The sequence below is a fragment of the Pleurodeles waltl genome, chromosome 12 (genome assembly GCF_031143425.1).
Source record: "Pleurodeles waltl isolate 20211129_DDA chromosome 12, aPleWal1.hap1.20221129, whole genome shotgun sequence".
Lineage (NCBI taxonomy): Eukaryota > Metazoa > Chordata > Amphibia > Caudata > Salamandridae > Pleurodeles > Pleurodeles waltl.
In genome coordinates, this window is record NC_090451.1 from 304861895 (window position 1) to 304886402 (window position 24508).

Here is a 24508-nt window from a genome sequence, read left to right on the forward strand (position 1 = left end):
TCGACCTCCAGGAATATCCAGAAGGCATTTCTTATACAAGAGCAGGCCATAGAGGGGGCGAACCATGCACACTGGCTAGTTTGGATGCCCATATGACATTCAACACAGTGGGCTGGACATTCAGGAGACGCACACTGCAGCCCAATGCTTTGGGGTTCAGACTTTCTAAGATGGGTTGTTCTGCTGTGCACTGGCAGCAGGTTTAGGAGTGAAGGTTTGTCACAGAAAGACAGACAGCTGGGCGATGGCAAGAGGAATGAGACAGAGTGCCTCCTGTCTCCACTGATATTCGCTCTGTTGGTAAAACCACTGGCGCAGGTGATACACTCTAGACACGTGGACGATGGTATACAGAGGCTTGTCAGGCACATGATCATCTCCTTATGTGGAGATGATTTTTTTTTTTTACCATCAGGAATCCACATAAGATATGGACTGCCGTGGAAGGTACGACCACGGAGGTGGGGCATCACTTTGGTTTCTGTCTGAATGCTGATAAGTGAGTTCTCTACCCTATTAATGCACACAGAGAGGACGTCCCCAACCTGCAGGTCCAGAAGACCCTGGTTAAATACTTGGGCATATATTGGAGCACCATTGTAACGTAAGTCTTTGATTACAATGTGGGTGCACTCTTGACTGGTGTGGCGCTCAGCATTCGTAGACGGCCGAGGTTCCCAAGGTCATTGATGGGGCAATAACAACTAAGAAAAATTATCATGCTACCCAGGTCCCTGTATATGTTGCAACATATGCCGATGCACATACCAGATAGGTGCTTCTTCAGCCTGAATGGCATACTTAGATTGTTTTACTGGGGGCTCTGGAAGGGCCCGGATAAGTCTTGATGTTCTGTTAACGGGCAGCCCTGCTCTGGAACATAGTTCCCTGGTTTGAGGAGTATAGCACAGACCTGGTGGTTCAGATACTGAGACGCTTATCCCGTCCTGTGAAGCTGCTGAGGCGCCACCTGGTCTGGCGCAAGAAAAGAGCTGTAAAACCACTGCAATTACGGATGATCTTAGAAGTTTAGAATCAAGTGTCCAGTGAGGAAGGGAGTGAGTGTATATATCTGCAGCAATTGCTACCTTGGAACACAGGGATCTGCCCTGCGATGCAGACCTACCTGAGGCATAGGGGTGGGGGAGATAGTTCTCAATGCTTGGGAGACTTGTCCCAGGATGGTAGATTGATTGGGTATGCAGCCTTTTGTGACAGCAGCTGCTTTCTCACATATGCTGGGATTGCGGCAGTGCTTCAGAAGGCTTGGCTGGGATTTGCACAGGAACCAGAAATGCATATACTAAATCAGACCTACCTTACATGCATGGGAGCGGTATGCTGATTTCACAGCTCTACTTGCCAATTGGACGTGCCAACGGAACGTTTAAATATTTTAAATAAAGTTAAATTGCATTCCTCTCGAGAGTCTTATGCTTTCAGTTGTGAAGAATTCTGCATGAGGTACTTACAGAAATCCTTTGAGGCAACCACTTGTTGGAACGAAACGATCCTAACTTATCTTCTACGTCTATAACTAGCACAGCTCTTTGTCTAGCATCAGCTCTTACACAGTGTTACATAGCAGTACCTAGTAACTCCACCCAGAGTTACTAAACCAGGACGTCAATAAATCCAGGGTGGTGGAATTTCCTGGTATTGTGTGTGGGATCTTGAGATTCCACTGAGAAATGTGTATTGAGTGTGTAGGAAGTTGGCCCTCAATGTAGTGTGCAAACCTAGGCACACTGTGCAGGGGCCCAGACAACCACACGTTGGTTTCCAGAGGCAAAACTAGATCACCTAATGCTCTAATTTGTGAGGTAGCTTGGTTGAGTAGTTAGGCCAGTCTTGGAGAAGTGCAAAGCATTTGTTGTACTCACAGTATCAATCATGCAACTCATGCATTCGAAGGATTAACTCGAGACCAATTTATAAAAATACTTTAATTCTTTATATACATTTTAATACCAAGATTATCAAAATTGGTTAAGTACTTTTTTAGATATGGATTTTTGAAGTTTTAATAAAAGCAGTCTTTCTGTGCGGAATTACGCACCATAGGAATCAATAGGCAGTCACTTTTAAAAATGCATATAAAATCACACAGTGAATTTACCAGGTTCCGCTTCTGCAAGTTGGTCGAGGTCGTCGGTAGACACAGTGTGCCAGCTGGAAAGGTTCGGGCAGCACCCAGTTCTAGCGGGAGCAGTGTTGAAAAGTCTCTTGGAGCAGGTGCGGGGCCACAGAGGGGGACCACTTGGAAAAGGTCTGTTCTTGCAGGTTTAAAGGTGGTGCCTTGGTGGGTCCCCTTGTGGTGTTGAAGTCGCAAGGGGTGAGGGAACCATGGGGCACAGCTGGTTCCTCATTACAGGGCGGCTGGGTGTAGTGCGAGTTGGTGATCCAGGAGCTGGGTGCAACTGAGCCATTTGGAGCTGGAGGTAAGTATCTTTCAGGGCTGCTTACAAGACAACAGGGACACTCTGACTGGCGGTCCGGGGTGTTCCTGAAGTCCCTCGACTGGCGCCTCCTCCTGATCCTTTTTCAGCTGTGGGGGAGCTGGTTTTCTTGTTGTCTGAAGTCATCTGACCAGTCCCCAAGGTATTGGTACGGTACGGCCACTGGAGGGCGCAGTGCCACCAAGCTTAGAACACTTGCCGGGTTTGTCCTGGTGGTCGTCGATGTATAGTCAGGTCCGGCTGCTACTTCCTGTTCAGAAGATATCGGCTTGTCAGTGAAGTGACCCTCACTGGGTTGTTGGTTCTTTGTTGGTTGCAGTGTGGTACCTTCATTCTGGAGGGAGATCTTGGGTGATTAATGAAGCCAGGAGGTCCTCTGGATTTCTAGAGGTCAGTCCAGTGTCCCCCACAGCGGCGCTTGTCGGGTCCTGGGTGCAGCAGGCAGAGTTTGGTGCCTTTTTGCTTGTGCAGCAGGTCTACAGTTCTCGTGCCTGGGATCTTTTTGGGCTTGTCTTCTTTGTCCTTTCGAATCTCATTTTTTGGTCCAGGGATGCCCACTAAGTACTGAATTTAGTGGGTATTTTAGGGGTTACCTGGTAGTGTCCTATGGGATACCTTTGAGTGGCTACACCCATTATAGTGACCACTTCCAGTGGGAAGGATCAGTTCCGTAAACCTAATTGGCTATTTTCCTTCCATCTAAGATGGCGGAAAATTACACTTAGGGTCCACCTTGCAGGCAACACCTTAGCGGTGATGCATGGCAGGTAAGGCCACTCCTCCTACCCTTTGTGAGGTTTCCCACCTTTGCTCGCGCCAAAAGTGGGGGTTTGCAAAGGGAGAGGCCATCTGCTGCTAGCAGCAGGCCTGGGGATCGAGTTTCAAGGGCAGTATCCCTTTGAAGCTCACTGCCAGGGCACTGCACATTCCTGAGGGAGGGAGTATTAGCTCCTTTACCCAGGAAGGGCATTGTTTTAGGAACCACAGAGACTGGGCTCTCCACCAAGGTTTATATATTGGCTGTCTGGAGGTGGCATGCTGGATAGAACCAGTCAGCAACCATGCCAAGATAGTTAGCTTTTGCAGGGCGCACCTCTAAGGTGACCCCTGGGTACACTTATAGATAAATCCAGTTGTGTCACCAGATTGGATTTATTATTCTGAGTTGTTTGATTTCAAACAACTCAGGGTTTAGAGTGGCCATTGTGTTGCTGGGGAACTCGTGTTGACCAGCGTCTAGCCCATGTATTAAAATGGCTGCTCTGTTTACTCACTATGTTCCAGCTTTGGCAAGGAAACATTGGGGACATATTGCTCATGCAGCTATGTCCACACCTATAATATGGAGCACCCTTCCTTAGGGCTGTAAGGCCTGCCAGAGGGGTGTCTTACCCATAGTAAATGCAGTATATGGTCGACAGGGCACACAGGCAGTGTGCTATTTCGAGTTTGTGTTTTAGGTTTGTACCAGGACACAGCCTGAGTGGCAGTGCTGGGTGCATCTGGATGCAGGGCCCTAGAGGGTGGCACAATTCGTGCTGCTGCCCTCAGGGGCCTACCCTTAGTACCCCATGCCCTGGGCACATAAGTACCCACTTGCTAGGGACTTATAGTGGTAGTTAAGAGTGTATCCAATTGTGCCAATGCATCACAACAGATTTAGGGAAAGAGCTCTGGCCCAGGAAACCTGGTTAGCAGGGGCCCTGGGCACTACAATTTCTAGGACACATCAACATCAGGCAAAGGTGGGGCCTTTTCTCACATAGAGGGGTAACCAGTTACTCTTTTCCTGATTTTCCTGGTTTTCCCGTTATTCCATCTGCAGACTCCTATATGCTTTCAGCAAATGGAATCTCCTGGTGAATGGCAGTGGATTGACAGAATTACTCTGCCGGTCTCTAATTTCAAAGAGGCTGGTAACTGCCGTTATTAGCACCATCAGATTTACAGGAGACCTTGTAATGGGGTCCTTACTTGAATAGCGGTCCTAATACTCTCAGCAGGTGAAGTGAAACTGGGGCCTTGAGTCCTGAGGGAACCACTGAATCCTGATTATTGCTGTATTTTATAATACAGGCGTCAGCCAGGGAGGAAATTTCCTTTTTTGCAGTGGGGCCAATAACACACTGACTCTGCTACTGCTTATAAAGGCTTTCTTTAGGAATACAAGTTCTAGCTTCATAAGGAATATTAACTTTATGCTCCCAAAACTGCTGCCTCACTTTGGTAATCTTCCCTGCTTTCACTGGTTAGCTCCCAGCTATATTTACCTCACTCTGAAGTTAAATTGCCCCTTGCAGGTTTTACAGCAATCTGTGCACAAGAAAACTTCTAAAGCCACGTGGCATTCTTGGAATGCCAGCTGGAAAAGGTACATTGAACTGAAGAAATCCTAAAAATTATGTATCACACTTTTGACTCTCATAGTAAAGATTTTCTGAAGCTGTTTTCTAACTGCTGCTGGCACTTTCAGCCTGTATTTTTCTGCTTCCTTGTTACCCTTTCAGTTTCTAGTTGAGATCCCAGCCGTCTGTTACAAAACCAATAGTTTACAACCGTGTTTTACCACTGAGACTACGCCAGAAGCTCGCTTTAATCCAGCTAGCATGTCCCCTATGCAGTTGTAATTGTTGTTGGTTACTTTGAGGTCAGGATATGCCTGAACCATCATCTGCCCTTGGGTTTCCTTTCACTCATCCATGTTCACAGGCTTTACAAGGCTGAAGAGAAGATTCACATGTCCTCTGCATTAGCAACGTTTGTGTGCATGAGGGGGGCGGTAGCTCGGATTTATAAGGTTTGATAACTATACCACATGCATCTGAATTCCTTTCCTACTTCCGCAAATTTTGCAAACTGCCAGATTTTTATAGCTTTCCAGCTTTAAATTAATGGCAGCTCTTCGCCCATCTTGCAAACTCTTTCATGTTCTCTAACCACAGCCCGTGAAAGGCGCCTTGGGTTGAACAGCAGCAGACCCGCATGTTTCTCTAATTCCTAAGACATTATGACAGTGGTCTCTCAGCGAATAAAATATTTGTTCATTTTTTTTGTCATTCTCCGTTGAAGATGACTTATAATTTGTTCCTTGTGTGCCGAATGTTTTATTACAGTGCCTTCAATATGAACCAGGGCCAGGAACAACAGTGGAAATTAAAGGAACAGCAATTAAAATTGCATATTGCCCAGCTTGAGGCTGCCTTGAAGTCTGACCTGGCAGAAAAGAATAGCATCCTTGACAGAGTGAAACTAGAAAGAGGTATTTGTTTAAAAAAAATGTTTGTTATTAAATGTTTCACTACTTTTGTATATATCCTTTACTCCCTCTCGAGTAATTAGGGCTTGTTCTCTTTTGCATGTTAGGGTTGCGGAAATCCTGATTTACAATTCGAAGAACGTAGAAAATTACTGCACATAGATTTTATTTATAAGCATGTATACATTTTGTCAGCTAAAATTTGACAAAATGTTTGTGGGGAAATAAACACTAAATTTCGAGTTCTACACCTCGAAACAGGGAAACAATATGTAGCATTAATGCATTACTTCATATTCTGGGTTGCTGACCTCACAAAGGGTTGATTTTACCGTACCAGGTAAACACCATAACCTGTGGCTGTGCATTATACCTTCTGCAGTAGTACCACCCAGCACACCATGGCCTGTGGAATGAGACCTCAAGACTTATGCACAGACGTACATGATGACCTATATAATGGCATTATTGGATCCGGCGTGCAAGGCTTTATTTCATCACCTGAAAAGTCATCAGCCTATCTTAATGTATTTACATAATTTAAAGTGAGTTTTGTACCAAAATGTTCACTATCAATATTTGGGTTAAACATAGGTGCTCTCTAGTAGAAAGACTGCCAATACATCTGTCTAGCGGGTACATCACACCCTCTATGCACTAGCCTACGTACCCCTAATTTGACACATACAGAGTCTGCCCGGGTTTCGGTGGTGAATTGAGCCTACTGTACAGATGAGGTCGTTCCATGGGTGGTGTACTGCACCCGAGCTGTGCACATGACCCTTTAGATCACTGTCACTGAGACCTCACATGATTCCCTCCCTAACCTGGACCTGTCACCCAAGAATATGGACAGATTTCATGTCCCTCCAGCGCCACTTATGCCCTGCCATGAATGATAATTATGATTATATTAACATTACTTGGAATAGTAGGTGTCTGGCCTCCGATGCAAAATGATACCGGGTGCTCATCTTTATCTGACGCCGAAGGGTGCATGGAGTCTTCTTAATGAAAGACACATATGATGGCCTCAGAGCTCCACAAACTGGAGAAGCCCTGTAGAGAGCTGTTACGAGGTACTTCATACTCTGCATGCTCTGGAGGCACATTGATTTGGGTGGCTCCGGGGGGTTCCCCACATAAAAATCAGCACAACGCTTAATTCGGAGGGTAGATACATTATCAAGGGGACACTGGACAGGAACCCACTCGTTATTGTTAGTTTATATGCAACATAAAACAGCTATAATACCTTGACACTCTTTCACCACACCTCTTTAGGACGCTGGGTACCTCGGACCTGTGGGGCAGAGAGTACAATCTGGTCCTAGACTGTGACCTGGATTGTTCTATGCCACCTTTACAGGTGACCACATGTAGACAGCAAACACAAGGCTTTTGTCGGTGGACTGACAGATGGAGACTGGTGGATTTGTGGAGGGAATTGCACCCAGGGAACCGGGGTTACTACTACTCCTCCTTAAGTGTCCACTGACTGCAAACAAAGCTTGACATGTTTTTAGGCCTTCCGGGCTCCTACATTACATACATAATGCAGAATACCAGTGCAGTACTGACTTTCATCACAACCCCTTGATGCTAACTCCAACTTTTGGGGAGACAATCCCCTCAGTAGCGACATGGCGCTTACAACTAGACTCATTACTGGACCCCTCTTTCAGAACCACAAGAGGGGAAGACTTTGGTTTGTACTTATATTTAATGAAGGGATGGTAACCCATCCAAATGTGGATTGGGATGCCTTCAAAGTTGTCATTAGGATTACATGCATCAAGCCCTCCCGTGGCATTAATGAATCACTTATATGTGAATTTATGGAGACGGAGAGACAGTTTGGCATGCTAGAAATCTCTGCAATGATGTCCCCTGTAGACAGACCATGACTTTAGGACTTGACCAAAACTCATCAGGCCTCGGAGTGCCTTCACTGTATGAAATAAAGAGAATATATGACCTGCCAACACGGGGAGGGAGACAGGGCTGCTGTCTCCTAACCTGATTGATGAGATGGAAATCCCTCTCAGAGACCTTGTGGAGCTGTAAGGGTGGACTCAAACCAGTTGGCTACAACACAGGTGGACATCAAGTGTTCTTCAGCTGTTACTAGATGATGTATTGGTGGCCCCCACTACACACCTTTAACTCAATGTCAGTGCCCTATACATAATCTAAGCAGTACACCTGACAGAATGTCCTCCCTCAATGCAGACTTAAAATTCAGGAGATCACTGTGGTCGTTGATCAGCTGGTCAGAGGAAAACACCTGGAGTAAACAGGTTACCCACTGAGTTTCACACAACCTATCAGATATGCTTAGCCTGTCGCCTCCATGCCATGTATACTGAGGCTGGACGTGTGGGGTTGCTCCTGGATTTGAGTTGGGAGACAATCTACCCAAATCGGCCTCTGTTTCTCAGCTGCTTCAGGAACTTCATTGGCTCAAGGTTCCGAAACACATTGAGTTCAAGGCACTTTGCTACATGTTTAAAGTTAACAAAGACGTGGGATCATGCTACATCTAGGAACTGGTGAAACCTTACCAGCCCACACAATCTCTTGGTTCCTCCAACCAGTTCTTGTTCACTGTACCAAGGTTCTGTCTTTCCCGTATGAAGGGAAGCTTCTTCTCCTACCTTAGTCCTAAACTGTGGAAGGCCCTCCCAGATGTTTTGAAGAATTGTAATTCTTTAATGACTTTTTGTAAAGCCCTAAAGTCCTGGCTCTTCTGAATCAATTGATGTTTCACTCTACCTAATCTATGCTGTGTGCCGGGAAAACCTCATGGGTAGCTGTGTGCATTATAAAACTCATAAATAAAATAAATAATTAAATAAATAAAATAAATAACTAAACAGAGTCAGGATCAGTTAGATGTCTGGTCCAACAAGCCACTATCACTCCTTACCATGGTGTGCAAGATATAGGGAAAGGTCATCGCCAGTCGACTGCTACCTTTTCTTCCTGGTCTGGTGCAGCCGGATCAGAGTGGCTTTGACCCAGGCTGTAATGCACACATAATCTTATGCTGGCTGCTGCATATCATAAACCACGTTACCTGAGCACCTGAGTCCCCACATATGATCTCTCTAGACATAGAGTAGGCTTTTGATACATTACTATGGCCATTCTTATTTGAGGAGCTCCAAAGGATGAAGATCACAGAGAATACACTGTAAAGGATCCAGCCACTATACTTGCAGCTGCTTGCTAGGATATATTTAGGAAACACATTCTCAGACGGATGGCAAATACGTAAAGGAACGAGATCCGGTTTCCCCTTTTCCACTGTTTTTGTCCTGGTCTTGGAACCGTTTGCATTTCTGCTGCAGGCCAAGGCACAGGATTGGGTATGGAGATTAGTGGTTGGCACCATGTGGCAGCTTGCTGTATGGATGACTGATTATTGTGCCTTAGTGACCCTGAGGCCACCCTCCCACAATTGATATCAGTACTGAGTGAATTTGGTGCCATATTGGGCCTTAAAATCAATTGAAGTAAGTCCTGCCTGTTCCCCTTCAGAAACACCGGTGACACCGAATGTAATGAATACTTGAGATGGGAGCAAGAAACCATTAAGTTCTTGGGGGTTCTGATATATCATACAGCCTCAACCTGAAAGGGAGAAACGTAGAGGAAAACGTCACCGACATCCAACAGTCCTTCCCATTTTGGCTATAGCTCCCATTATCCCCTTTTGGAAGGGTGACCATCATTAAGATGATTCTACTGCCGAGGTTACTTTACTTCTTCATGGCTATTCCTCTGATTCTGCTGACATCACCTTTGTGACTTGAGATCTCTTCTCCCCTGTCAAATTTGGATACTCCAGAGGTGTCTTATCTCAATGAACAGGGCTATGACCCAGACAGGAGGTGGGTTGGGAATGCCCAACCTCAAGACCTATTATTTATTTTGCCAGCTAGTCCGAACAAGAAAGTGGTTAGCAGTAGAGACAGACCCTGAGAGGCAGAATTCAATAAACCTAAAGAGCAGTAAGAACCTTATATGAGAATTGTGCACATTGCGAGGCCAAGGGATCCTTATCCTAAGACGATAGGGTTAATCAATGCATGATGGACCAAGTACACAAGGAGGTCGTCTGGGATTGCTCCCTACTCCCTGGTGTAGGAAGCTGGCTTGGTGTGTGGTGGGTACCTAAGGTACTTACACCTTATTCCAGGTATCCCCTATTAGTATAGGGTAGGCAGTGTCTAGAAGCCAAGCTTTCTAGAGGTAGCTGTGGAGGAGCAGCCAAGGCTTATCTAGGAGACATGCAAAGCTCATGCAATACCACTGTAGTTACAGGGCACTCACACACATGAAAGAAAACACTCAGTGTTACAAAAATAAAGGTACTTTATTTTAGTGACACAATTACCAAAAGTACCAGATAGGCAACCCTCCAATAGGAGGTAAGTAAACACACTAAATATGTACACTAGTATTCAGAAATAGGCATAAATAGCAATAGAAAACAGTGCAATAGCAATAGACAAAAATGACCCTAGGGGAGTCCAAACCATATACTAAAACAATGGAATGCGAATGCAGGAACCCTACCCACGTAAGTGGTATCTGTAGAGGGGAGCTGGGAGAACTAGGAAACACCGAAGGTAAGTACCACAGTGCCCCCCAGGGACCAGGAGGAAAGGAGTAAGTTACTGGATTTTCCCCAGACCACTAAAAGGACTAAGAAGAAGAATAATGCAACAACAAGACAAGACTGCAAGAAACCAGCGGTGAAGACCTGAAAAAGAAGGGGACGTAGTCCAGTAGCCGCAGAAGTGTCTGGTGGTGGCAGGAGCCACTACACACCCATCTGTGATTGCAGGAGTTGGTCGACGGTAAGACGAAGATGGACAGCAATGCAGCCCTGGAGTTAGTGAAGAGTCTGGATGGAAGATTGCAGTTTGTCTGTGACATGGAGAAGCCACAAACAAGCCTTGCCAAAGGCAAGAGTCGCGGTAAACGAAAAGTGGAGCTGCCAGGGACCAGCAAGGCCCAGGTAGACTCAACACACGGGGGAGTCCCAGTGGACCCTCAGCGATGCAGAAAGTCAACAAAGGAATAGGCAGCTGCCACAGGAGACCCACTGGAAGAGGACCCAGGAGTCGCAGTGGAGCCCACACAGCACTACTGAAGAAGGGTCCCATGCCGCAGGAGATACACACAGAGGGCTGTGTGTCGCAGCCAAGAGTGCTGGGGCTACAAATAGCCTGAAGATCCCTTGGAGGAGACGCCAACAAGCCTTGGTAGCTGCAAGAGATGCGGTGCATTGGAGTACTGTCCTGCGTGGGAAGGCAAGGGCTTACCTCTGCCAAATTTGGACAGCTGGCAGAGAGGACCACCCCAGACCACCACCCGTGATGCAGGATCCATGCAGTTCAGGATGAGAGGACATCCACGCAGCCGGTCGTCGTTGTGTTTGGTGCCTGCAGAAGCTGGGGAAAGACTCCTTCACTCCAAGGGAGATTCCTTCTTCCTTCTCATGCAGGCTGCAGACTTGCCACCCTCAGAGGATGCACAGCCGGGGAAATGTTGCAGAAGTTGGAAGGAGCCGTGGAAGCAATGTTGCAAGCAGAGTCTTTGTCGTGGATGCAGATTGTCGGTTCCTGGAAGGTCAGTTGCAGTTCCGGTGGCCAGAAGTTGAAGTAAATGATACAGAGGAATCCTGCTGGAGTCTTGCTCGTCGTATCTGAGGACCCTCCCAAGAGGGAGTCCCAATCAGGAGGGGGCTCTGACGTCACCTGACTGACCTAGCCACTCAGATGCTCCCAGAGGCCTCTGCCCATCTTGGATTCAAGATGGCAGAATCAAGGGACCCCTCTGGAGGAGCTCTGGGCACCACCCCTGGGGTGGTGATGGAAAGGGGAGCGGTCACTCTCCTTTCCATTGTCCAGTTTCACGCCAGAGCAGGGACTGGAGGTCCCTGAACCTGTGCAGACTGGTTTATGCTAGGAGGGCACCAAATATGCCCTTCAAAGCATACCAGAGGCTTCGGGAGGCTACCCCTCACAAGCTATGTAACACCTATTTCCAAAGGGAGAGAGTGTAACACCCCTCTCCCAAAGGAAATCCTTTGTTAAGCCTTCCTGGATTTGAGCTGATCAAGCAGCAGGAGGGCAGAAACCTGTCTGACGGGTAGCAGCAGCTTGGGCTGCCCAGAAAACCCCAGAGAGCTGGTAGGAGCTATGCTGAGGGTCCTTTAAGGAGCCCCAGAGTGCATGGAATCATACTTCCAATACTGGCAGCAGTATTGGGGTATGATTCCAACATGTTTGATACCAAACATGACTACGTTCGGAGTTACCATTATGTAGCTCGACATAGGTAGTGACCTATGTCCAGTACACACGTAAAATGACGTTCCCGCACTCACGAAGTCCATGAAAATGGAGCTGGAGTTTGTGGGGGCACCTCTGCTCATGTAGGGGTGCCCTCACACACAGGTACCTGCAACCTGCCCTGTGGGCTAGGAGGGCCTACCATAGCGGTGACTTACAGTGACCTGTAGTGAAATGGGTACATGCACCCTTTCACGCAGGCTGCAAAGACAGGCCTGCAGATACACTTTGCATGGGCTCCCCATGGGTGGCATAATACATGCTGAAGCCCATGGGGGACCCCTTATACCCCAATGCCTTGGGTACCTGGGTCCATATACTAGGGATTTATATGGGGGCACCAGTATTCCAAATGTGGAGTGTATGTTGTCCTTGGAACCAAGTTTGAAGGGAGAGAACATAGTCACTGGGGTGCTGGTTAGCAGGATCCCAGTGAACACAGTCAAAACATGCTGACAACAGGCAAAAAGGTGGGGGTCACCATGCCAGAAAGAGGGTACTTTCCTACACCTGGGACGTCTGCTATGATCACCACCGAGCTTGGGGGGTGTGGTGGAAAACATGCCACATAACCGTGGTACTGAGCAGGAATTACTAATGTGGATGACCTATACAAAAAAGTGGTGCTCCTTACATTTGACACCAGTGGAAGACTATGGAATACACACTGGCCAATGTTTGACATACTGAGCTATGATAGAGACAATTAATAAAACATGGCGTGGTGGCGTGACTGAACCTCATAATCAGAAGTGCTGACCACCGTGTTGACACATGGAGTACACCTCAAGACTGTGACGTCTATACATAGTTCACTAACTCCTACATTTTACTCAGCCACGACTACTGTAAGGACGCTGTGGCCTTGCACAATGAAATACACGAAAGCAGTGAATAGAAACCCGTGATTCAAATTCACGCAACTTAACTACTTACACTCAGTGCTTTAAATGGCAGCATAGAACTGCAGGTACCTGTTATTTAGATTATGTTTGCTCCTGAGAAGTTAGCAACACAAAAGGAGGATGGACGGAGTGCTTTTCAAACACTCACCCCCAGTGACAGATCGATGTTCAATCCATTGTTCTTTTGCCAGGCCAGCTTCTCCCTAGACCAGAAACAAGCATCCTGAGACCGGTTTCGGGGTTTCACCACTCATCTGCCAGGCTAGCCTGATTCCAGTGGCACAGTGAGCAAGGGACCCACGTTTTGGCATATCCTTCCCACTTAGGGTGACTTTAGCAACACAAAAGGATGATGGACGGAGTGCTGAAACTTTATAAATATTCACCGCCAGTCACAGATCTGGGTTTAATCCATTGTTCGTTTGCTCACCATGCCACCCCAGATTGGATCCAGCCATATGCAAATCTGTCTTGATCCTGCTACCCATTGGAACAGTCCAGCCAAAAATGCTAGGCCAAGTTCTCCCTGGACCAGAAACAAGCATCCTGGGATCTGTTTCAGGGTATCACCCCTCATCAGCCAGGCTAGCTTAAATCCAGAGTCACAATGAGCAAGGGACCTACGTCTGGGCATACCCTGGCCACTTAGGGCAACTTTAACAACACAAAAGAATGATGGACGGAGTTCTGAAACTTTTCAAATACTCACCCCCTGTCGTACATCTGGTTTAATCCATTGTTCTTTTACTCACCATGCCACCCCAGTTTGGACATGTGGCTGGGTCCAGAATGGGGTGACTTGGGGAGCATAATAACAATGGACTAAACCCGGATCTGTGACTGGGGGTGAGTGTTTGAAAAGTTTCAACACTCCGTCTTTCAGTTTATTTTGTGCTGTTGCTATGTGCTCCTGAGAAGTGCCTGCACTCTCCCATTAAATTTATTGCAGCAGTGGTGAGAAGTGCAGGTACTCTCACTTTCAAAATAAAGAAATGCAGGTACTCTGTTCCGGTCAGTACCTGCCCATTTAAAGCACTGCTTACACTGCACATACCTATCCCCAACACGATTCACAAAACTAACCCGAGGCTGCGCACATCGTGCCCCAGGTACCAAATAGACCAGTAGTACTTTTTTTTTCGTATGGTGTTGGACTGGCCGCACATCCAGTCATATTGGTCGTCTCTGCTGGCAGTAGTGACTGAGTTCACAGGTAGGGACCTAGATCATAATATCGCAACGTGTTTGCTGGGCAGGTTCAGCAGAACAACAGCACCCAAGAACTCATCCAGTTTCATAGACCAGCCGTTGCTTCTAGGAAAACAGAGCCTAGCGTTGCAATGGGAGGCGCCAGTGGCCCTCCTTGTCTTGCTGTGGCTCAGAGAACTGGTAAAATGCCAGAACAGAAATAAATTACATGTACATGGGTGTAGGAAGTGTAGGGGAGGTGGGTGATGTACCCAACCCCCCGGATTTGAGTGTGGGGGACACGGACGTCGAGTGTGGGGGCGAAAAAGGGCAAAATTATTTCCCCTATCACTTCTTTCATTCGCAGGGCCATTAGCGCACAGAAGCACTACTTATAATGGCCCTGCACTTGAACTGCTGATCTGCCTCCAGTTATCAGTGACCAGTCTGATGGTCACAGATGAAGGTAAGTCATGATTCCACCCATGCCCTCTGCCCTTTTGTTTTTGCTGTTTACAGCTGTCCCCACTAAGTGCCTGTGAGAACAATGGGAGAGAGGAGAAGAAAACATTATTTGCTTATTGCTGTCTGCATCATGCCATCCTCGGCCCTACCCCCACCTGCCGCTTTAAAGATTAGCTTTGCAGGAAACTGAAGAAGATCTGAAGAGGGAACAGAGTCCCACTCAGCCTGACTGTTACAGGCTAGAAAGTAGACTATGAAATACTGTATTTGTATTTGCCTAGGATCACACCATTTGGTGAAACAGGAAAGGTGAGTTTGAGCCCAGGTTTTATCTTTTCACACTATACAATTTAGCTATTAGAAGGGTATCTCTTTCTAATATTTACTCTTAATGTTTTTTTTTATCTAAGTAATAAAGGGTTAGATTACAGAGTGGGGAACATGAGGCCATGTTCCATTTTGGGCAATTTTGCCTTGCATTGTTATTAATGTTGTTGCTTTTATTACATATTTAAGCATATTAGTCTATGATCTTTTCTGTTTTTAACATTCTCGTTTGACTTGTATTATATATTGTTTTAAATTTGTCAAGTTTTATGAGTACAGACAGGAAAAAATTGGCAAATAAAGAGTAACGGTTATATGTGGATACATTGGTGAGAGTCAGGGCCACTGGAATTATGTGGCAGAAGAGGGCCAAATTATGTGCCAGGGTTGACTAAATTATGTGGCAAGAAGTGGCAAATTAAACATTTTGTGAATATTTCATTATTTAGACGCTTTTTGCCCTTGATAACACTCTCTGTGCTTAGGTTTCACCTAATTAGTACCAGTTTAACACCTAAATATAACAACAAGCAAAAGAAAGGTTACCAGTCAACTGTTTCAAAGGGGCCTTCCACTGTGCAGCAACGTGTTGCTGCATTTTAAGTAACTTTTGAACCGTTTGAGCTAGAAACACTTTTTTGTTCTAATCTGCAGATTATGCAGCAGATTATGGATTTTTTGGCAAATGCGGCAAATCCATAGTTATGCAAAAAACACTGCAGCACACAATCACATAATTCAGTACAGTGTTCATATCAAGCCATCCGCATAATTCTGCACACATTTCACAATGTTACAGGAAAATACAGTGAGTGAGGGCCCATGCCCAGAAGAGCGTGTGTAAAAGGCCCTGGATAGCAAGATACAGTTTGGCTGGTGCAGTGGTTAGATGGCATATTGTATTCTAGTCTGTCAGATTTCTGAGTCGTGGCAGCATTTATTTTATGGGCATATATAATCCTTACTCTGATGTTTGGGTTAGGTTAGAGGAGGTTGATGATTCGGCATTGACATCTTCTGAAGCGTGAAATAAAAAGCTACTTAGCAGACCTTTGTTAACTATGGGTCTCAAAGAAGTGTGTGGTAGTTCTGCATATATTGTCATTTGTGTTAGAGAGGGCAAGATCTCTTAGCTAATCTTCTGACGTGTATTTTAATTGGTTCATCATGAAGATTCCATTTCACACAGTGCCCCTACAACTGAGGTAGGGGTGGAGGACAGTGCACAGGTCCGGCAGAAGAGGGTATGGAGGTTTAGTGTGCAGGTTCACCCAGCCTTGCATGAGGTTATAACTTTCAGTTTACAGATCGCAATTTAAGGGACAAAGTACCTCCTGCCATACCTTATAAGCATATTGCAAGTATTGCAAGTCACAGAGGAGTTCCATTACCATATAGAGGAACAAGACCAAAGGCTGAGTTCCTTAGGTCGAAGCCTACCAGACAGCACTCCACTCAATGCCACTCCACTCCACTCTACGACAATTTGCTATGCTCAACAACACTCTATTCAACTCTCTCTATGCCACCCCACGTTCTTCACTTCACTCTGTGCCACTCCACTATTCTTCATGCCTCTCCACTCTGCTCTGTGACCTTACCTCCCTTTCACCGTGGCTGATGGCTCTGGCAGAAAGCATTGTGACAATAAAACTCGACTGTAATAGCCTTATAATAGTCAAGGTCTGATGTCTTTTCTTTATATAGTGGGTGACTTGGTGCATCACAAGTCACTGATTATAAAGAAATTAGGGCCATATGTACGAAAGCTTTTTCCCATAGACTCAGAATGGGTAAAATCCTTTGGTACATCTGGCCCTTAGTGACTGCAGTTTATACAGGGATTACAGAATAGCGATTCTACAATTGTAATGCCAAGAGAATCTGAATTTCATTAAAGACACGGAGGCTAACACTATACATTATTCCTTTAATGCTACTCCATGTAGCACTTAAAAGGAAATCACATCACAAAGAAAGCATTCTAGTATAGAACCTTCAATACACATAACCAGTCAATGTAGACGGCATTCTGCCTCTTTTAAATGTTGAGTCTTGAAAATAATTGGAAAGTTTGAGAGGTATAAACTTCAAATTAGTGTAAAAAGTCCTTCAACAAGTTTCCAGTCATGTGGATATCTTCTTCCTTCCTCCTTAGAGGACATACAATCTAAAAGAAACATCTGACTGTAAGAAAATTACTGTGAAGTATCTAGAAGGAAAAAGGATATGTTTAAGAATTTTATTTTGTGCTTCAAACAATTATAAAGCATAAAGATGTACATTTAATTGAAATAGCTCTTAGTACATTTAAAACAATACACTTTGAAAAAATGAAAAGCAATATATTATTATTTTATTAATTTATCTCTCAATTTTTTTTGTGCAACACTCCTATGTATTTGGGAGGATAGGAGGGGATAATGTTAGCCTCCGTGTTTTTAATGAAAGTCAGATTCTCTTGGCATTATAATTGGAGAATCGATATTTCATTACCAGACCCGGAGGCTCCCATTATGCATGTTGGTAGACATTAAAAACCATATCAGACATGTGCTCAATTGGTTTGTAGTAATGTTTTGCGAATGTAGAAGAATTAGACCAATCAGCGGCTCTCAAAATATCCTCCCATCTGCCACCTTTATAAAAGGATTGGCTAGCCATTGCGCCTCTCATAGAATGCGCCTGGAATTTCTGCAAATCAATGCCAGCTCCATTTAACCCATCTAGCAATGGTAGCTGTAGAAACTGGTTTAAAAGGTTTAACAAAATAAATCAAGTTGTTTGCTCCATTCACTACGAAATTCACTCATCCTGCATTTATACTCCTTCATGGAGTTCACTACACATAGTTTTTGCAAGAATCACATTGTGGGTAAAAGATTGTTTCATACATCGTCTTTGTTCTTTTTGTAATCTCAAATGTCACTCCAGATGCATCGTAAACCCTGTTACTTACCTCTAAAGCCTTTACATCCGACACTCTTCGACAAGACACCAAACAAAATAAAGAGGCCATCTTCATGGAGAGTCTCTTCAAGTCTAAATATCTATTGCTAGGCCAACTGGAAAACATTGAAAGGACTAGATTAACGTCCAAAAGAGATGTGTACTTCGATCTTTGAGGTCTTCTTAATCTAATGCTTTAAAGCATTTGGCAGACCAAAATGTTCTTCCCAACAGACCTTCAATTGACCAAACTATCTCCTGCAGAAATTGCAGAACTATAACAGTTCGATGTTCTATAACTAAGGCCTCTGTCAAATTTTTCTACAAGAAAATTGATCAGTTCCACTATTGGAGCCCCCACGGGATCCTGATCCCTTTCCAGTAAAACACCTTCAAGATCTGTAGATCTTGTCCCACCTAGACAATTTATATATGCAATGGCAGACAGAAACATTGTCCATCTTGAGTAACGCTGCTCTGCCCTGAAATCACTCTCTGAAACTCATGAGTGCATAAAGCCTGGTTGTTAATTCCAACAAATTGATATGATGAGACCCCTCTCTGCATACAACCACAACCCACCAGTGTCCTGTGAACCAAGGTGAGCACCCTAACCAAGTGAACTCGCATCCGATTGCAGTACAAAATCTAGAGAGCAAACAAAAATCGCATTGCCATTCCATGCATCCAAGTTTTCCAACCACCAAGACAGCTCTGCTTTGGTCTCTCCGTCTAGGGTTACTTTGTCCCCGTACCACAGTCCTTCCCAAGGGGCTCTGCCTTTTATCCTCTGCAATGCCCGGTAGGGTAAAGGGCCAGGAAAAATAAAAAGACTGTAATAGCTAGTAACATTTACCTCACGTCCTCGTGAGAGACATTATAATGTGAAGACATTCTGAGCTTAACGGAGTGTTCTTGATGTGAGGGCAGTTAGCGTGGAGAGTTCTGGTATGCACAGCATCGCAGAGAGCTGTGACACAGCATCTGTTTTAAATAAATACTTTGTTTTTTAATGATCTTGAGTGGAGTATTCTCTACAATTGTGATGACGACGAACGGTAAACAGATGCCGACGAACCCATGCTTTTGATTGACAAGAAAATTCAAAAGTGTTTGTGACCAAGAAAGAAACGTTACTGTGTATGGGCAAGATCGTCTTGTTGCCAGCAAGGACTAATGTCAAACGGAGCATTTCAATGCAGCAAGGCACATTCTTCAGTTCAAACCTTCAGTAAACTAATTAACGCATGCATGGAGTTAATGTTCTCACAGATGGTCAACTAGACCAATCTTGTCTGTCTGAAAAATTATGTGGAGGCATTCTGTTGGCAACAATATTGTGGAGGAAATGTAAAGGGTCTACAAACAGACTTATGACAAACGTGCATATTCCTATATAGAATATTAGTTTACTATGGGGATACGCACACCAAATTAACTTATTGAGGGGAAACAGCATAAAAGCAAAACCTTGAAGGAATATCACTGCTAATTGCAAGTATTTTATTCAAGACTGTGAGAAATGTATTAATTGCATTTAAGTTAAAATTAATAAGTATACGTTATGCAATCAGTGACACCACCACCATTTTTGGAAACATCCGGTTCACCACCTGGCCCTTGGAAAATTTGGTTTGATGCATTTGTGACTTATTTAAAGGCCATTGGTGCATCACGCTACAGAGCAGAAAGGAAAAAATGTATGTTGCTTCGTTCACTAGGTTTTGAGGGTAAGTCCATTTTTAAACTTCTACCACCATTAGTGAGAAATCAGAAAGGAGGACATGATATGGATGAATACCTTGAAGCAGTAAAGAATTAGATCCACGTTTTGATACACAGCCAAGCATTGTAGTCAATTGACATACATTTTTCAAAAGAGAACAAAAAGCTGGAGAAGATGTTCATTCTTTTATCTCAGCTTTGAGGAGATTGAGTGCTGACTGTCAATTTGAGGCATTCACTGACCAATTAGTACGGGATCAATACATTTGCAAATGTTCGGATAAAACAATACAACAAAAGTTTCTATCAATGGGAAAGCCTTTTCTTGAGGAGACAATTCAAACAGCAAAAAAGCATTGAGCGTTCCAAAGCATCCATGAAGGAGTTGGAGGAGCAAACTTCAGAGACTGTCGGAGCAGTCAAATGCAGAAAATCAAAAAATAGTTGGCAACCACGAAATGAAAACAAGTAATTTTTCAAACAAGGGAATGTCTGTTTCAGATGTGGAAATCCACCTCATAACAAAGGCAACAAAAATTGTCCTGCAAGATCAGTAACATGCAGAATGTGTGGCAAAATTGGTCATTTTGCAAAAGTAGGTCAACGCGGAAGAAGATTTGGAGGTGGTTGTCAAACGTATAAACCACACATTAACAATACAGGTATTGCCAATATATCTGAATCTGCGTATGAAGAAATTGAAAATATTCAATAAATCCAAGACAATCTGAGAGAAATGGTAATGGTTGTGGAGGATAAATCCATTCGCATTCGTGGCTCGTCTTCATGTGTTGATCCTCATGTTGAAGTAGGCATCAGCGAAAAAAAAAAAAATGTTTACTAGTGGAGTCCGGTGCGGGATAAACATGATTGCTTAGGAATTGTTTGAAGATATGTGGGGAAAAAGACCATTAAAACCACCAGATAGAGCGCCAGTTTCATATGAAAAATAGAACTGGCGAGGTTTTCTGAAAATGTTTTAGGAATCAAAGGCAGGAAAGTATTTGGAAAAGTTTATGTTGCAATTAAAGGGCTATCAATACTTGGAAGTTTTCACCAGGGACTCTTCCATTTGGTTCTCAGATCTGGTACAAAAGAACAAGTATCTGTAGTGGAATTTTTTGACTTCACTGAAAATATTGTGTGTCTGTTTTCTGCTCTGTTTGGGAAGTGTTTAGGCACTATCAAAGGATTTACACACTAGATCAGGGTAAAGGGACCATGCTATTCCAATTAAACAAAAATTGAGAAGTGTACCTTTTAGTGTGAGGGAGCAACTAGCGCAAGAATTAAACAAGCTATGTGCCTGAGTTATAATTGAACCCATTGAATTATCTTTGTAGCTTTCTCTGTTGGTGGTAGCAACAAAAATAAAATAGGGATTTGCGCATCTGTGTGAATCTGCGCAGTCTTAATAAAAACATTTGGGTGGATTCTCACCCTTTTCCCAAAATTTCGGAGTTGTTGAAAATTATTGGTTCTAAATGGTTTACAAAATTTGATTTTGCATTTGCTTACCACCAAGTTGTTCTTGGGCCATCTTCAAGGCATTTAACAGCATTTATATCCCCTATTGGCACCTTTCAGTACTGCAGAATGCCTTTTGGCCTGGCATCAACCCCTGCAGTTTTTCAGAGAATCATGTTTAACATGCTGAAAGATGTCAGTGGAGTTGCAGTGTTCGAGGATGATGTGCTCATTCATGGTGACACGAGATACCATGACAAAACGTTACTTCAAGTACTTAATATTCTACAAGAAAAGGGTGTTGTATTGTAGAGAAAGAAGTGCCTGTTTTTTAAGTCAAAAGTGCAATATTTGGGACATGTTGTATCTGGGCAAGGTGCTGAATCTAGGCCTGGCTTAGTCAATGCCATAATTGAGGCCAAAGCACCTCTAGACTAGGCAGGGCTGAAATCATTTTTATGGTTATGTGAATTTTATTCAAGATTTGTACAAGACTATGCATCTAAGATCCAACCACCTATCAACATGCTAAAAAAATGCTCCTTTTTCCTGGGCTAGTAATTGTCAAAATGCTTTTGAATTGATTAAATCTCAACTAGGTGGGTCCAAAGTATTGAAACCGTTTGAGCCCAGTGTCAAATTCACCATCACTGTTGATCAAAGCGAGTTTGGTCTTGGAGCAGTTCTTACTCAGAACAAAGACAATGTAGAAAACACACTGGGTTATGCCTCGAGAGTCCTAAGGGGTTCAAAACTGAACTTTTCAGTGATTGAGAAAGACCTTTTGGCCTGTTGGTGGGCCATAAGGAAGTTACATACTTACGTCTGGGGTGGTCATTTTGAATTACGCACTGATCACAGTCCGCTAATCTCATTCTTGTCAGGAGAAAGGATCCATGACCAAACCTCTTGTATAGCCAAATTCTCAAGTAAACTATTACAGTATGCTTTTACTATTACATATCTACCTGGGAGTAAGAATGTGAGGGCTGATTACTTATCTAGATTTCCCATTATTGAGACATAAAAAATATATTTCAGGGTGAGGAACAAGAGAGTTGTTTTATTGTGTCAGTGGATATGGAAAATATGTGTGCAATCAGTAAGAAGGAATGGAGAGCAGAGTTGTCTAATGATGAAGTATTATATGAGGTGATGGATTTTGTAAAGAACGTTTGGCCCAAAGAAAGAAATGTACCCCACCAATTTCAAAGTTCTGTCAAAGTGTCTTGTTAATTGCCTATTGAAGATGGTATTCTTATGCGTGGTGGAAAACTAATACCCCCACAGAGTTTAAGAACCAGATTGTTACTTGGTGCGCACAAACTAAACGTAGACTACGTGAAGTGTTCTGGTGGGCTTGTATGGACAATGCTGTTGAAGACTTAGTGGATGATTGTGTGATTTGTGGTACGGGTGAGAAAGGGTTTAACGTAAGAATTCCACCCATGCAACCAATAGAGTTTCCTAAAGGTCCTTGGGAATAAATTGGGATTGATTTAGTTGGCCCGTTAAACATCTTACCTATTGCATCTAGGTATGCAGTGGTAGTTGATTATTACTCAGTGGCCTGAGGTACGATTCATAAGTGAATCCACTTCTAGAAAGATCATTGATTTCTTGAAGGATGTTTTCCTGAGAGAAGGGTTTCCTTCCTTCATTGTCTCTGACAATGGTGTTCAATTTGCCAGTTTGGAGTTTTAAACTTTTTTAGAACATGGTGGTATTACACACTGCAGGAGCTCGCTGTATCACCTACAGACTAATGGTCTAGTTGAACGTATATATCGAGTTTTAAACAATTGTATTCAATGATCAGTTGCTAAAGAATATAGAGTGCAAAATGCAGTTCGCTCAATGTTGTGGTCTTACCGTAGCACTCCATATTCCGCAACTAAAGTTTTTTCCATTTGAGCCCTTGAGAGGTAGGAAATCTTCAACCAAGATTTGTCCTGGGTCGATGTCCAGATGGGTGAAGATGGATGTCACGGAAGGGGTAGATGAGGTGGTGAGGTGGTGAGGCAGAATGTTGAAATGGCACAAAGATATCAAAAGCAATATGTTGATGTTAGGAAAAGAGTTTATCAACAGCCAATCAAGGTGGGAGATGTGGGTCGCATAAAAGCACCAGTCCGCATTAAAAAGGAATGACTAAATACTGTGGGCCTAAGGTTGTTGTTAAGATATGTGAGAATAATGTCCGTGTTGACGACAGTAGTTTGTGGAATAAAGCTAGAGTGTACATGTTGAAAAATGAGGAAAGAATAAATGTAGATAATGATGTATGTACTTTTCACAAATGCTCGGAATTGGAGCCAAGTGAATCTTTGACAAGTCCATGCAGGAGTAATCATCAAATCTCCTTACCTATGAGATATCGTCAATAGACCTTAGTGATTTGCAGAAGACTAATCTTCTCCTAATCTTTTTATATTTCCATTTGTTTTAAGTTCTGTTAAAATTATAGCTTAATATTCGTATGTTCCATGTGTAGTGTAATTTTTGTGTTAACTATCTTGTACTACGTAACATTGTTTACAGATTTGCATTTAAGCTCAACTTTGTATTTATGAGAGAAAGGGGATAATGTAATAGCTAGTAACATCTACCTCATTTCCTCGTGAGAGACATTATGACGTTAAGACATTCCATGCTTAACATAGTGTTCTTGATGTGAGGGCAGTTAGCGTGGGGAGTTCTGGTATGTAGCGCAGAGAGCTGTGACACGGCTTCAATTTTAAATCAATACTTCGTTACTTTAATGATCTTGAGTGTCGATTCACTACAAAGACCTAAAAGTCTGGCTAGTTCTCTCAATGAAATGTTCTCCTGTCTGAGTACAAACCTTATCCCCTTCCTAATTTTTGCAATCCTCTTTAAGGGCAGCAAATTAAGGTTATTGACTGTGTGTATGGTAAAACTCAATAATATTAGAGATCTGGAAGGTGTTAGTACAGATTTTTCTCTGTTTACAATAAAACCCAAATTCTCTAAGAGGCATAGGACAATATTTCACAAGCTGCGTATAACATTGGGACATAACCAAAATGTCATCTAAACAGATGAACATTCGAATGCCTCGCTCTCTGAGATAGGAAGCTACAGTCCTCAAAACTTTCGTAAAACACCATGGTGTTGATGAGAGTCTGAAAGGCAGAGCACAGAATTGAAAAAGGTGACCCTGCCAGAAGAACTGAAGATAAGGTTGGTGTTCCCTGGCCATTGGAATCGTAAAATAAGTATCTTTCAGATCTAGTTCAAGGATATGTAATTACTATCGCCGGACGCCCAGGACATATTGTTTGGGGTCAAGGGCAACACATTTTCATGTTAATGTTGTCCTTGGGACATGGAGGCCCAACCCCCTTGCACAAACTCTTTGGCTGCTAGTTTACAGAG

At 43.7% G+C, this 24508-nt stretch overlaps 1 protein-coding gene across 4 annotated transcripts in view; it reads left to right on the forward strand.

Moving 5' to 3' along the window:
- Nucleotides 1-24508, forward strand: part of RPGRIP1L (RPGRIP1 like) — a 687119-nt gene that overhangs the window by 274703 nt on the left and 387908 nt on the right. For all 4 annotated transcript variants that reach the window (XM_069216318.1, XM_069216317.1, XM_069216321.1 and 1 more), the window contains exon 10: nt 5573-5718. In XM_069216318.1, coding sequence (XP_069072419.1) covers nt 5573-5718 — 146 coding nt within the window. The remainder of the gene's footprint in view (nt 1-5572; nt 5719-24508) is intronic.